Source organism: Gekko japonicus, unplaced genomic scaffold (assembly GCF_001447785.1).
Source record: "Gekko japonicus isolate JY-2015 unplaced genomic scaffold, Gekko_japonicus_V1.1 scaffold55, whole genome shotgun sequence".
In the NCBI taxonomy this organism is placed as follows: Eukaryota; Metazoa; Chordata; class Lepidosauria; order Squamata; family Gekkonidae; genus Gekko; species Gekko japonicus.
In genome coordinates, this window is record NW_015160837.1 from 378,626 (window position 1) to 392,413 (window position 13,788).

Genomic DNA, 13,788 nt, shown 5'->3' on the forward strand with positions numbered 1-13,788 from the left:
GTCGTCATTAATTACTTTTGTGGCATTTTATGTTATCAATATGTTTTACTTCGTAAGCCCCCTCGACCAGTCTCTCAGGAGAGATGGCAGAGAACTCCTCTAAATAAATAAAGGCCCCGGTCACACGGGCCGGGAAACACGGCTATTTGCGCCATTGCATTCTGATGCGCTATAATGCGATCAGACGCGGCGACGGCTTTCCCGCAGCAAAGAGGACGACAGGGGAGAAAGCCGCATGCCGGTGCAATCACACCGGGAGGCTTCCATAGACGGCCCGTGGCAAAGCGTTTGCTAGTACATGCAATGTACTAGTTTTTTTACTGCGCAGCTTCGGCGGCTTGCCACGGGGTCGCCGCGGGAGTGCTACGCCTCCCAGATGTTCCCGTGTGATCGCGCCTGGATACTCCGCAGGACTCCCGTGCCTTCAGCGGGGCAAATGCTCCGTGTGAACGGGGCCAAAGGCAGGTTTAAAACAAGAAGTAATCTGTTGTGTCCGCTGGCTGCCACCAGGGGCCAGTGAACACTCCAGAGCTTGACTCTGGAGGAACAATGGGGACTAGGCTCCTGGTCTCTCCACTGGGGGACCAATGGGACCGTGGCGGGAGATTTAAACCCACCAACAGGACCTAGGGGTGTGTCCCCAGGTGTGTATATAGTTGGCCAGCCGGCCGTTTGTTTTTGTCTTTGTTGTGTACCAGTAAACCATGCTGATCACTACATCGGTCTCAGTGGTTTCTACATGCGTTTAACCCACTACACAATATAATCCCAAGAGTAATCAGTTCACTCAGAGTGCACGATAGCCACCCCCAACCTTTGTTAGATAGGCAAGGTAAGATTATCACGTTTCCTCCAAAAGCACTGTGAGGAATGTTTATTTTGGCTGGAAGACAGCAGTATCTTTAGTATTGACCTGCTTTACACAGAAAATCATTTCAGTGGCATAGGAGAACTTTCACGCTGCAATAAATGTGTTAGCCTTTCTGGAGCCATGAGACTGGCTGTAACACAGCTTCACTTCGAACATTCTCTGTAAGACGTTTGCTCCAGCTGTCCCCGTTGTAAGGCGAGTTCCTGGGTTTTTTTCTGGCAAAATCACTGTGTCTATTTCATTCTTATTTTTGAAGAGGCCCTGTTAAAATCTTAGGATTGGGCTGCATGACCACCAGTGTTCCGTCTACACTGAGTGAGTGTGAGCTAGCTCACAGTTTTTTAGCCTCCAGCTCACACACATTTTTGTCTTAGCTCCGGAAGGATGGCTCCAGAGCAAACTAATTTATGCAGTAGCCAAATCGCTTGCTCACAACTTTAACGCCAGTAGCTCACAAAGTAGACGTTTTGCTCACAAGACTCCACAGCTTAGAGGGAACATTGATGACCACCACTGTAGCAGGAGACCTCCCGCCCTGGACCCCCAGTTCCCTACCGCCACTTGACAGTGAACAGGGGAAAACGGGCATTCAGCATTGCACCGATGCCATGACATTACTCCTGGTGACATTACTTCTGTGGGCATGAACCAGAGGTGATGTCATTGCATCAGTACAACACTCTAGGATTCACCAAAACTGTATGTTTAAACCATAGAGTTCTTGGTGAATCCTAGAGTGTTGTGACAACATGATGACATCACTTTGGTTTGCATTCAGAATGATGTTGTGGCATTGGCATGATGCCCAACAGATTTTTGTTGTTGTTGTTGTTCAGTCCCACACAGATAGGTCCCTTCAATTTCTTGCTGGCTGCCCGTGCTGGGCTGGCAAACCCAGTGTTAGTGTGAGTTGCTAGACGTGTTGTTCTTTGTGGTTTATCTCCCCCTTCCCCCCCCCCCCAAATCTCTGTAAGTTAAAAAACTGAGGGTGGGAAGTGGATGTATCATGTGTCTGATGTGTATTGATGTGCTTGCAGTCGCTGAGCTGCATTTTGAACTGAGTGGTGGACAGTTGTATTTTTCAGGGATATTGTTAATGAAAATAGCAAACACCTCTTTGTCTCATTCAAGGGCAATCTGTTGCTGAGTATACAGCAAATAGAATCTTTTTAGGAGCATATTGTGAGCATATCTCTGTTTCATTACTCACTCGAGAGCCAGTGTGGTGGGTACAGTGGTCAGAGTATTAGGGCTAAGGCCTGGAAAATCCAGGTTCAAATCTGCAGCCAGCCAAAGGAGCTCACTGCATAACCTCAGGCCAGTCATTCGCTCTCAACTAACCTACTTAACAAGGTTCCTGTGAGAACAAAATAGAGATGGGGGAAACTCATGTGTTGCCCTGATCTTGAAGAAAGTAGGGGATAAAAATATGACGTCTGAAATTTGGAGGATATGGTAACATGGACTTTTATGTTGTTTATCGGGGGGAAAGCCCAAGGTAACTGGAGGACTGCCAAGTAGTTGATGGTTTTTATTTTTATATTTTATTTAAAATGCAGATGTTAATGTAAACGCTGCAGGATGCATGTATTTAGGGATTTTGCACCTTACATATTTCCAGTGCCATGCATTGTTTATTATTATTATTTAGTACATTTTTGTTGCACCGTTCCTGCAGGAACTGAGTTCTTTTCTCCTCCATTTTATCCTCACAACAACCCTGTGAGGTATGTTAGGCTGAGAGAGTGTGACTGGCCCCAAGGTGTCTCTCGCAAATCTCTCTTTCTGTCTCTCCCTCCCTTAGACCTCCAGGGCTATCGAACACCTCCTCCTATAAAAGCCTGCATTATAAAGTTGAGGGGTTTTCTGTAATAATTAGTGATAAGGTAGGACATTAAGAGAGTATGTGTGCCAGAAACAGAGACGTTGAGAAGCACGCCCCTCTGATGGAAAGTAGCCAGAAAGGACCATAGATGATTCCCTTGACTTTGAAGACTAAGTGGAAATGGAGCAGACAGCATTTAAGAAACAGTCATGTATGACTGTTCATGTGCAAACGTCAGTGCGGTGACTCAGATGGGCAGTCTTTCGGACAGTGATTCAGAGGGTGGAGCGGCTACTTTCTTCTCATCCAGCCTCCCCCCACCCCATTGGGAACTTTAAACCCCTGGGAACTGCCAGGCAATGGATCAAGGACAGGATCAAGCTCTGGTCAAAGGAGAAACCCCAGCAGGAATCTGTGGGGGCAAGATTTAAAGGCTCCCTCTGTCTCTATTGCTTCAGGGATCCCCCCCCCCCAAAAAAAGTGTTTTGCTCTCTCTAGTAGTCCCAGAGGGAGCAAAACACATGTGGAAAGGGGGGGGCAAAGCAATAGGGGGAAACGAGTGACAAAAATGCCAGTGTGGAATTGGTTTAGGATTCCCTACCCTCTGGAGCCCTTTCTTCTCCAGCTACAGCCATTTAGTACTACGTGAAAGAACGATCCTTTCAGGGAAGGCTCTCAGTTATGCAGACTTGGTTTTGCAGGGTATTTCGTATTTCAAATGGGTGTTTGAACTTGCTAGTCTTTCTTGCTAACTGCTCTTTGCAGGGTAGGCTCCTCTCCAACCTCCGAGTGGGGTTATGAGCATCCTCCCCCTGACAGAGGTAATCCCATGTTGCCCCTCGACCCACTTTCCCTATTTTCCCACGTAACGCTGCCTCCCCCACAACTGGGTTTTTATCATTTGCCTATTCTTTATATGGAGCTGCGGTGGCTCAAGTGGTTAAGACGCTGAACGGCAGGCTGTGGACGGTCAGTAGTTCAGCAGTTCGAGACCCGGGTGCCACAAGACGGAGTGAGCTCCCGTCTCTAGTTCCAGCTCCTGCCAACCTAGCAGTTCGAAAGCAAGAAATTGCAAGTAGATAAATAGGTACTACTTCGGTGGGAAGGTCACAGCGTTCCGTGCACCTTGGCGTTTAGTCATGCCGGCCACATGACCACGGAAACGTCTTTGGTCAGTGCTGGCTCTTTGGCTTTGAAACGGAGATGAGCACTGCAACCCTAGAGTCGGATTTGACTGGCTTTCGAGCAAGGGAACCTTTACCTTTATTCTTTATATATCCCGGTGGATAAAGGTGACCTGCATTCTACCCCTAATTTAGTTTTGGTTTCTTTCTAGTGCCGGGACCAAGTCCATCGGCTGATGATAGCGGCATCAGTGTTACAATGATAATGGTGGCCTGGCTGGTTCTAGCCCTTGCCTTGTTCTTGATGAGTCCCGCAAACTTCAGGAGATCCAATAGAGCTGAAAAACCAACCAGCCCGCATAACGTAAGTGTGTTTCCTACTGTTTCATGTAGCCTGACTGAATTGGTCTGGTATTTCCCAGATGAGCAGTTGTGGCAGGGAGAGCATTTAAAATCCCTTTAAGGAATGAAGCGACATAAATGCTTTACATAAAATTAATCTGTACCGTGGCTGTAGGCTGGACTCTGCAAAGCTGCAGCAGAAGGAGCTGGCGGAAGGGGACTTTCATGATCTCCTTTCCCCTCTCCCAGCAGCCACCTGCATCTACATAGGTGGAAAGAAAGCAATGCATTCATTAGATTATGTCCCGTCTAGGCCAGGATTCTGGGTAGCCTCACTTAGAGCTGTGCCTGATGTAAATTGGGGATGGGAGCCCAGAGGCAGCAGTAGGCAGGAAGTTTAGTTGTGTTAATCAGACCAGAGAAGCCCGGGCTCCCAATATTAATTCTTGGTTTACTGGATCTGGAACCCTCATTGCTGTCCAGTTCATCATTGTAGTACCCGAACAGTCCCACATGGGTACTAACATCCAACAAGTACCGTGCACAGATGATTATAACACATCATAAATAATTTTTGAAAAATATTTTTACAATAATATCTACATATATAATAAATCATCTTAATCAAAAATCATCTCCAAGAATCTCAAAAGCTATAGTACAACCTTTAATAATAGTCCTCCTCTGTTAAATAAAAGTTTCAAAAGGGAGGACTCCTTAAAGTCTCTTTATAACATGTGCTCGTGTCTTCCTCCGACAGAGGTCCAGATATCCTTCTGTTTCCGAATCTTCCTCAGGGAGTTTAACAATAATTTTCAGCACAAGGTTGCCACATACCAAAGTTTTAATCCAAAGTTCGCTTCAATGAACGCTGCAAAGATTTTTTTGATGAGCTACAAGCCTCCTCCAAAGTGAAAAGCACTTAAAGGTTGTACTATAGCTTTTGAGATTCTTGGAGATGATTTTTGATATTTTTGGTTAAGACGATTTATTATATATGTAGATAGTATTGTAAAAATATTTTTCAAAAAATATAAAATTATTTATGATATGTTATAATCATCTGTGCACGGTACTTGTTGTATGTTGGTTTTCCTACTTACCGTGGGTCCTTGTTTGGTTTTGTGAATTGCCACATGGGTACTATGCATGTGTGGGCCTGCTATGGGGGGGTTTTAGCTCAAAAGGAGTACTGATACTCCATCCCTCTCCCCCACGCTGACTTCCTGCCTTTTATAGGGTGACATAGATGGGGCAGAGTACCCTTCCCTCAGTTCTTCCTCTGCTACCACAGTCCTTGCTAGGCTGGGGCGCCCACAGTGGCCACATATCAGGCAGGGGGGGAACGGTCGACCCAAGAAAGGCTCTGTCACATCAACATGTTGGAGCTCAAAGCAATACTCAACAGCCTTCCCTCCGCACCCACCCGTCAGGCAAAAACATACGAATAGTTACAGACGATCTTACAGCCAGGGGTCATTTCGTAGAAAAAGAGGTGCAGGAGCTCATTAGCATAACTTATTTGCATATGCCACACCCCCTGACATCACCGGAAGTGTGTCAGAAGGCAGCACCCACCTCTCAGGCTCCACTGGACTCTTTTGGATTGCTAGCTATGGGGGGGGGGGAACGTGCAGATCTGTCCTCGCAGAGGAGGGAGAGCTTGTACCTGAATAAAACTTGGTCTTAAAGGTGCCACTGGACTGTTTTGGACCGGGGGGGCGGGCTCTGCAACTTACCTGGCTGCTTCTTGCTCAGACTGACGGCTGCTGGGAGCAGGGGGTGGGGCTTGTTGCATGTGCCCGCCCCCTGGGCTCTTTACTGCCGGAGCTCCGCTCCTGTGCGCTTCTGCAGGAAATGACCCCTGCTTGCAGCCATGTTTTATGTAAACAAACAGGACAGCACAACCTCAGCAGTGCTGCTGAGCCACTTTGCCTCTATGGTATGAGAATAGGTAGTCAAAAGCAATTCCATGATTCAGGCCATCCATGTTGCTGGGACTGACAACAAACGAGCAGATTTCCTTAGCCTTGCTCCTCTAGTACATCATGAATGGCAGCTAAACAGCAGCTCGGAGGTGGCTTTCGGTATGACTGGGGATCAGAGGATAAGCCCCTCCCCTCTGGGATCAAAGTTTGCCGGCCCTGCCTGCACAAGGGGGAGGTGCATTCCCAGGAGTAAGGAGTCAAGGACCGCCCCACTCTGGACCACCGAGAAGGAAGCTTCACGGTAAGTGAATACAAACCTTCCATTCCCTCTGTTCTAACGCAGTGTGTTCTCAACAAACAGGGACAAGAACCGCCAGCACCACCTGTGGACTAGAACATACCGGAAAAGTTCAGCCGGAAAAGTTCAACCAGCTGTAAGCTTGCACGGCCAACTGGATGAAAGTGACCAAACACTTTCTACTCCTAAACCCCATACAATACTGTGCTCTTCCACAGATTTATAAATCCTTTCTTTTTCTGTTATCATTCCTAGCAGATTACACTTGAATAAACTAACAAATGTGGCAGGAGGTGATGGACATTTTTGGTGATGGTGGTTGGACTGGTAAATATTCAGAGTTAGTGGATCCACGGAGAACTCATTGTGGGAAGAGGAATTGCTTTACCCCGGCCTATTGGGCTCTGTTTAGAGATGTAAAATTTCTGGAAATTTTGAAGCTCAGGAAAAAAACCGTGTTTTTTTCCGGAAAAAAAACGGAAATTTTCGGAAAAATTGAAAAAAATGCTACATTAGCATTTCTTTTGTCTTTTCTAGATTGAAAGTCATTCTGTTACTTTAGGAACATAAAATATGACTATGGACATTTTTACTTGGCATGAAATTATCACAACTAGCATATTAAAAATATAGTGTATCCAAACAATTATTACAAACAGAATACCCATTCACGTGCAAAAACAAACCTGAAACCTTTTTATTTTCTTCTGACAATAGCACCTCCTAAAGAAAGAAATGCATCTTGTTCTTGCATTGGAGAGTTCAGTTTGTAACCTAGGACTTGTTTGTCCTCAGTGCACAGAAATAAGATCAATCTGATGTCATATATATATATTTTAGAAATGATTTGGAAAATATTTGAACACCTTGTCTTAAAATATTTTATTCATCATGTTAAAATAAAACGTTCCATAGTCAATTTATTTTATTTTTTCAATTTTTCCAATTTTTTGGAAAATAACAAAAAAGGCTTCAGGAAAAAAACGGGAAAAAACTGGTTTTTTTCCGAATTTTTCCGGGTTTTTTCTGGGCCTTCACATCTCTAGCTCTGTTTCCCCCCATCTTGTTCAGGCTCTTTCGTGCAGCCCCTGTGTTTTTTAGTTTTTACTCCATCTGGAGCCTCCCATGACCCCCCCCCCCGGCCATATTCTTTATTCAGTCCCACTCTGCTCCTGGTAGAGGCCATGTTGGGCACCATTTTGGGTTGCTTCAGCAGCCTAAACTGCCACCCAAAAATTGGGAGAATCTTCTGGATGTCTCCACGTATACAGACATTGCTTTATTGTAGGAGCACCCCATATCTGCAGAAACATTTGCCCAGCTCCAGAAGGGCCTACTGTGCAGATTTAATGGGAATTCAATATATGGTTTTTAATCAATCATTGCCACTCACAGTCACTTCTGGGGGGAAAATTAAACATCTATACTTTTTATGCTTCAAACTAATTATTGTTATTTTTCTACATCTGTAGAAAAAGAGTTACAAGATCGAGTCCATTCCATTAGCAGATTTTCTCTGCTTTTTTAAACAGCCCATTCACTGGGGATTTGAACAGAAATTCTCAGTGGATTGTACACATTGCCTGTATTTTCATATAAAAGAATCCAACCTGCATTTCGTCCATGTGACTTACAACGTACTGTATGACAGTTAATTAATCTATTTATATCCATATTAATGCTGATTATAGTACATCTTTAACACAAGGCCAAATTAAATGTATTTATTGTAAGTAAGCAGATATCCAACATGGTGTTAAAATCAATTAAAGCCTGCATAACCAAATATTACATTCTAAAACTTGAATTATTTATAGATGTCATAAAATAAAAAGTCAGGCACTTATACACTCTGTCCTGATAAGTGCTATAATCTGCAGAATCCCTTATGCAGTGATTTGAATTTTCTGTGGGTGTACAGCTCTGATAGACAAATGAATCTGTCTGGCATTAAATGGAGGGGCAAAAGAATGCTATACATGAGAGCAGTTGCAAACATTTTCAGACTAAAATTAATAGCATGTTACTAGCGAGTGCATTCTGAGACAGTGAGAGTATACATGTATGCAATTGTAGCTTCGGTACTTGAGGCTTTCATAGACAAACTGATAGAAATCCCAACAATTAGAATAAAGTAGTATATACTGAGAGCATTCTGGACTGTATCAACCGCAGGTGATGTATCTTTAATGCTGATGAGAACCTGCACATCAGAGAGAAGAGTCATGCTGAGCTTTTCTCATTGATGTGCTAATTAGATGCAGAGGATTTTTCTGTAAAGTTGCCCACTCCTCAAGTAGACAGTCCAGAATTCGGCTACCCCAATCAGTATAATTTGTGGACCAGCTTTAAAACAGAAAGCTTCATAAGCTCAGCATCTTTGAACAGACCCTTCAACGAGCTATTTACTTGTAATGGCTGATAATTGATTGTAAGGCTGAAATTTACATTCTTCTCATACAGTGTCGTGCAGTACTTCTTCCTTATGTACTTATTTGTACAGTGAACAAGAAGAATACATATGGAGAAATCTTGAAGAATTTGGTTTGCATGTGTATTTGAGTGAGTGTATCTTCTAGTCCACTTAACAGGAATTTAAATCTACATTAAGAAATTGGTGAGGAAAACCTCTTAGTGATGCAAAGGCAAGTGACTTCGCCTACTTGTCTTCATCACTTTTGAAAACAGACAAAATAACAAATGTTTCCACACAGACAAAGTATCTTTCCCACAAGTTTATAGCAATCTAGCAAGATTACTGTAAAACAGCTCACAAGAGGGAAAAAACATCAGTATTCAATTTACTGAAACACAAAGCCACCTCAAATATAGCTGAACCCACACAAATTAAAAACGGTTTAGCTGGTGGTGCTCTACTCAGTCTGACCTGGGGAAAAGAAAAATCTTAACTCTTCTCTGCCTCACAGCATGGCTCTGAAGACATGGTTTTCAAATTTTCTAGCTTCAGAGAAATCTTTCCATAATAATGATTCATCAGCCCTAGGGACCCATGTGTGTTGCAGAGGATTCTGGGAAATGTTCAAGCATGCATCCACGGCTTGTGTGTCGAGTGTTGGCTAGGGCAGGTGGACACTGCTGTGGCTCTGCCTAAACGGAGAGGGCACACGTGACACTCCCCTGCAACTATATATTGCAGGGCAAGGTCAGTAGCGGTGAGCCAGTAGCCTTTCAGGAAAGCTGCCTGCCATTATTGACCTCCTTACTGAAGAAACCCTGATAATTTCCTGAGGAATTGAAACTGTTTGGAACAGCTCTGAAAACCGTTGTCCTTAAGTCCTAGTAGGAGGGACACCAAGAAAAATGCCTGCTAAGAACAGGGGTTGGGGTTGGCCACCAGCACAGGACAGAGGGACATATTTTGGGGATAGTGGGACATAGCCTGGATCGATGACCGCATTTGTATTGCGCCTTCCACACCAATGAAATACATGAGGTGGTTTGAGGAAGAGTCCATTCCTTCAGTCTTTACCAGTGCCTCCCTATGAGGCTTGCCTCTTCACTTGTAGAACTGTAATATTAGAGTGTGATTCTGCTTTATATTAAAGATTCATTACAACACAGAGGTTATAGCCAATGTTCCCTCTAAGCTGTGAAGTCTTGTGAGCAAAAATTCTACTTTGGGAGCTACTGGCAATCAAGTTGTGAGCAAGCAATTTGGCTACTGCATAAATTACTTTGCTCTGGAGCCATCTTTCCTGAGCTGAGACAAAGATGTGTGAGCTGGAGGCTAAAAAACTGTGAGCTAGCTCACTCTAACTCAGCTTAGAGGGAACACTGGTTATAGCTACTTGAGAAGAAAGCAGGTTTACTGTTGATGCTTTAGTTTATAATACTGTTAATTTTTTTTGTAGTTCTTCAAATGCACTTAGATGCCAAAATGAAGATTGATATTCATTTTTAGTATATCTGCAGAACACTTAGCCTTAGTTGGTAATGGTAGTTTTCTGGATAACGAAGGAGATAATAAAGTGACGATCTTAAATAGTCTGAATCCTCCCAAACAAAACAATCATATGTGCCATTTGGGACTTTATGTTAATCTAAGATTAGCTGGGGATAAAAGGTTTGTACAATGCACTTTTTATTGATTAAAATAAATATCAACTCTCTGTGCACGTCTGTTTTTTTTATGTAACGCTCCTCACTTTGTAAGGAGGGCACCTTCACTGGGAAATTTGAACTTATGTCAGCATATTAAAATCCCAAAATTTACACTGTGGGTTTCTTTCTATAGTGCTGTTACATCACTACACTGCTAACGTATTAACACTGTCTTGTACTTCTCTGCACGGTTGTCAGTAGTATTCCAAGACAATGTAGGGACCTAAGGTCTTTGCTACAGAAATAAGAGAAGTAACATTTCCAGAAATTTTGAAGCCACAGTTGGAATATATACATTCTGTTGCTTACCAAACCAAAACACACAGTACTGCTTCAGCAACACAAAATGCATAGTTTTACATTTTAGTTATCACATAAATTGTACGATTTGGCATATTTATAAAATGTCAATGTTATAAATGCAAGTCGTTTTCTACAGGCAACATTATGAATATATCCAGTGTTGATAGAGAGCTGCAGAGTGGAAGTAGAGAGCTTCAGTGTTGATAGAGAACTACAATCTGGAAGATTGCTGAGCGGTCGGGTTAGAACGGATAAAAGGAAGTACTTCTTCACCCAGAGAGTGATTAACACTTGGCATTCACTGCCACAGGAGGTGGTGGCGGCTACAAGCATGGACGGCTTCAAAAGGGAATTAGATAAGCATATGGAGCAGAGGTCCATCAGTGGCTATTCGCCACAAGGTATAGATAGGGGCTCTGGGGCAAGTGATGCTCTGTCTTCTTGGTGCTTGGGGGGGGCTAACAGTGGGAGGGCTTCTAATGTCCTAGCCCCACTGGTGGACCTCCTGGTGGCACCTGGTATTTTTGGCCACTGTGACAGAGTGTTAGACTAGATGGGCCTTTGGCCTGATCCAACATTGGCGTCTCTTATGTTCTTATAAAGTGCTTCATTCTGCGCTCCTTTAGCATCATAGTGTTTACCATGTGCCCTCAAGTCGCAACTAACTCAGGGCGACCCCCATGAAGTTCTACCTCACAGGGTTTTCAAGGCAAGAGACGAGCAGAGATGGTTTGCTGTTGCCTTCTTCTGAATGGCACCCCCAAGTCTTACTTGATGGTCTCTCATCCAATTACTGACCTCAGTAAACCCTGCTTCGCTTTGGGCTGAGGTGGGGCTGGTCTGGGCTACTAGGGATGCCAGTTTGGTGCAGTGGCTAGGAGCATGGACTCTAATCTGGGAGAACCAGGTTTGATTCCTCTCTCCTCCACATGCAGCTGTTGGAGTCACCTTGGGTCAGTTACAAGCTATTTCAGAGCTGTTCTCAAAAGAGCTCTCCCAGCCCCACCTACCTCACAGGGTGTCTTGTTGGGAAGGGAAGGGAGATTGTAAACCACCCCGAGACTCCTTTGGGTAGTGAAAGGCAGAGTATAAATCCAATCTCTTCCTCTTCTATGTTTGTTGTCTTAGTGGTAGGGAAAAAATGCAAGTTTAAAACAGCACAAATTTTATAGTAAAAAGAATGCACATTATTTAGGCAGGAACAATCTTGTGCAGTCACAGTAAGATTAGTGGCATATTTGGATGTCCAGTTCACCTAGAACTTTGAAAATACAGAACTCTATGATAGTATATTCTCATCACACACATGATAACATATTCATTATGGACAAAATGAGTCACATTTGAAAAACATTCTTGGAAATGTAAGTATTGTGCACATCATACAAAGTATACGCAGGAAGTGTCAGTATCTAACCCTGTAAGATTGTCTTACATAAAAATCATCATGCCAGTGGTATCCAATCTATGGCTCACGAAGAACACATTTTACCATAAGCCAGGACTCTACGTCCTGTTCCTCCAGCGGCAGCTGTTTCAGTGTGGGCAAAGGGCCCTGCCAACTTTCCTGAAACATGCTGCAAATGCAAAATTAGGGAACTGTGCTCCACTGAGTGTCACTCAGCCACACATCAGTTGTAAAAAGTACTTTTACTCATTTTTTTTTAAAAAAATCACATTTTTTCCCTATGCTATCCATAATTTCAAATTCTTCTATTGAAAAATTGGGGGGAAAATGTGTGCGGGGGGTTTCTTCAGGCTTTCACATCTTTATGGTAAATAAACCCATGGTAAAGTAAAGGTAAAGGTTCCCTTGCTCGAAAGCCAGTCGAATCCAACTCTAGGGTTGCGGTGCTCATCTCCGTTTCAAAGCCAAAGAGCCAGCGCTGTCCGAAGACGTTTCCGTGGTCATGTGGCCGGCATGACTAAACACCAAGGCGCACAGAACGCTGTTACCTTCCCACCGAAGTGGTACCTATTTATCTACTTGCAATTTCTTGCTTTCGGACTGCTAGGTTGGCAGGAGCTGGAACTAGAGACGGGAGCTCACTCCATCATGCGGCACCCGGGTCTCGAACTGCTGAACTACTGACCTTCCACAGCCTGCAGTTCAGCGTCTTAACCACTTGAGCCATGGTACACACATTCATTTTTGGTGACTCAGTGGTCTCAGTCTCTCGTCAAACGGGTTTTGTAGCATTTCAGACTGTGCCATGGAAGTGTCCCTAGTATTGCTCTAATTGCTGTTTGTACATACATTTTGGAGTGACTTAAATGCCCAAGGAGTAAATTCTGGCTTTCCTCCTTATACCATGAGTTCTGGAACTACATTAATTTGAAATAACTTTCTAAATATGTGAAAGGATAGACAATAGCCATACAATTACTGGGGTGGATCCAAGAGTGCATTTACATGGGTGCAAGGATTTCTGCCCAAGGAGCATAGGCATTCATTTTTCAACACTAGGGTGAACATCTCTTATTTTAAAGAAATGAACAGGCTTTCCCCAAAGCACAACCTTCATTAATCATGTCTGCATGACTATACAAAGTTCATGAACCAGGATTAAGAACTGGCGCCATGGGAAGAGTAATGGGGAAGTAGCTCTTGTTGCATCACAAAGGTAACTGTCTATACATGGCCATTCCCATTCTACAGTGGCTTACTGCTATCAGGAACTACACAAACATTTACTCTGTTCCAGACCAAGTTAAACCAATCATTCCAACATGGGTACCTGAGTTAGATTGTTGTATCAAAATACAAATAGGAGTCTTGGGGCACCTTGAAGATTACCATGCATTTTATTTCACCATTACCATTTGCTTTTTTTGCTCACAAAAGTTAATGCCAAAATAAAATGTTAGTCTTTAAGGTGCCACTAGACTTGTTGCTCCATTTCCTCAGATAATGGCAACACACTGGGTTTAACTGAGGGGTGAGAAGTAATGGACCACAATGTCTGTTTCCCTAC

At 43.6% G+C, this 13,788-nt stretch overlaps 1 protein-coding gene across 1 annotated transcript in view; it reads left to right on the top strand.

Annotated features, from left to right (window-relative positions):
* SMIM14 (small integral membrane protein 14) overlaps positions 1–6,823 on the top strand; it is a 53,263-nt gene extending 46,440 nt beyond the window's left edge. Inside the window, exons 4-5 of the mRNA XM_015418313.1 lie at positions 4,033–4,184; positions 6,452–6,823. Of these exons, the coding sequence (XP_015273799.1) occupies positions 4,033–4,184; positions 6,452–6,484 (185 nt within the window). The 3' untranslated portion in view covers positions 6,485–6,823. The remainder of the gene's footprint in view (positions 1–4,032; positions 4,185–6,451) is intronic.
* The last annotated feature ends 6,965 nt before the right edge of the window (positions 6,824–13,788 follow it).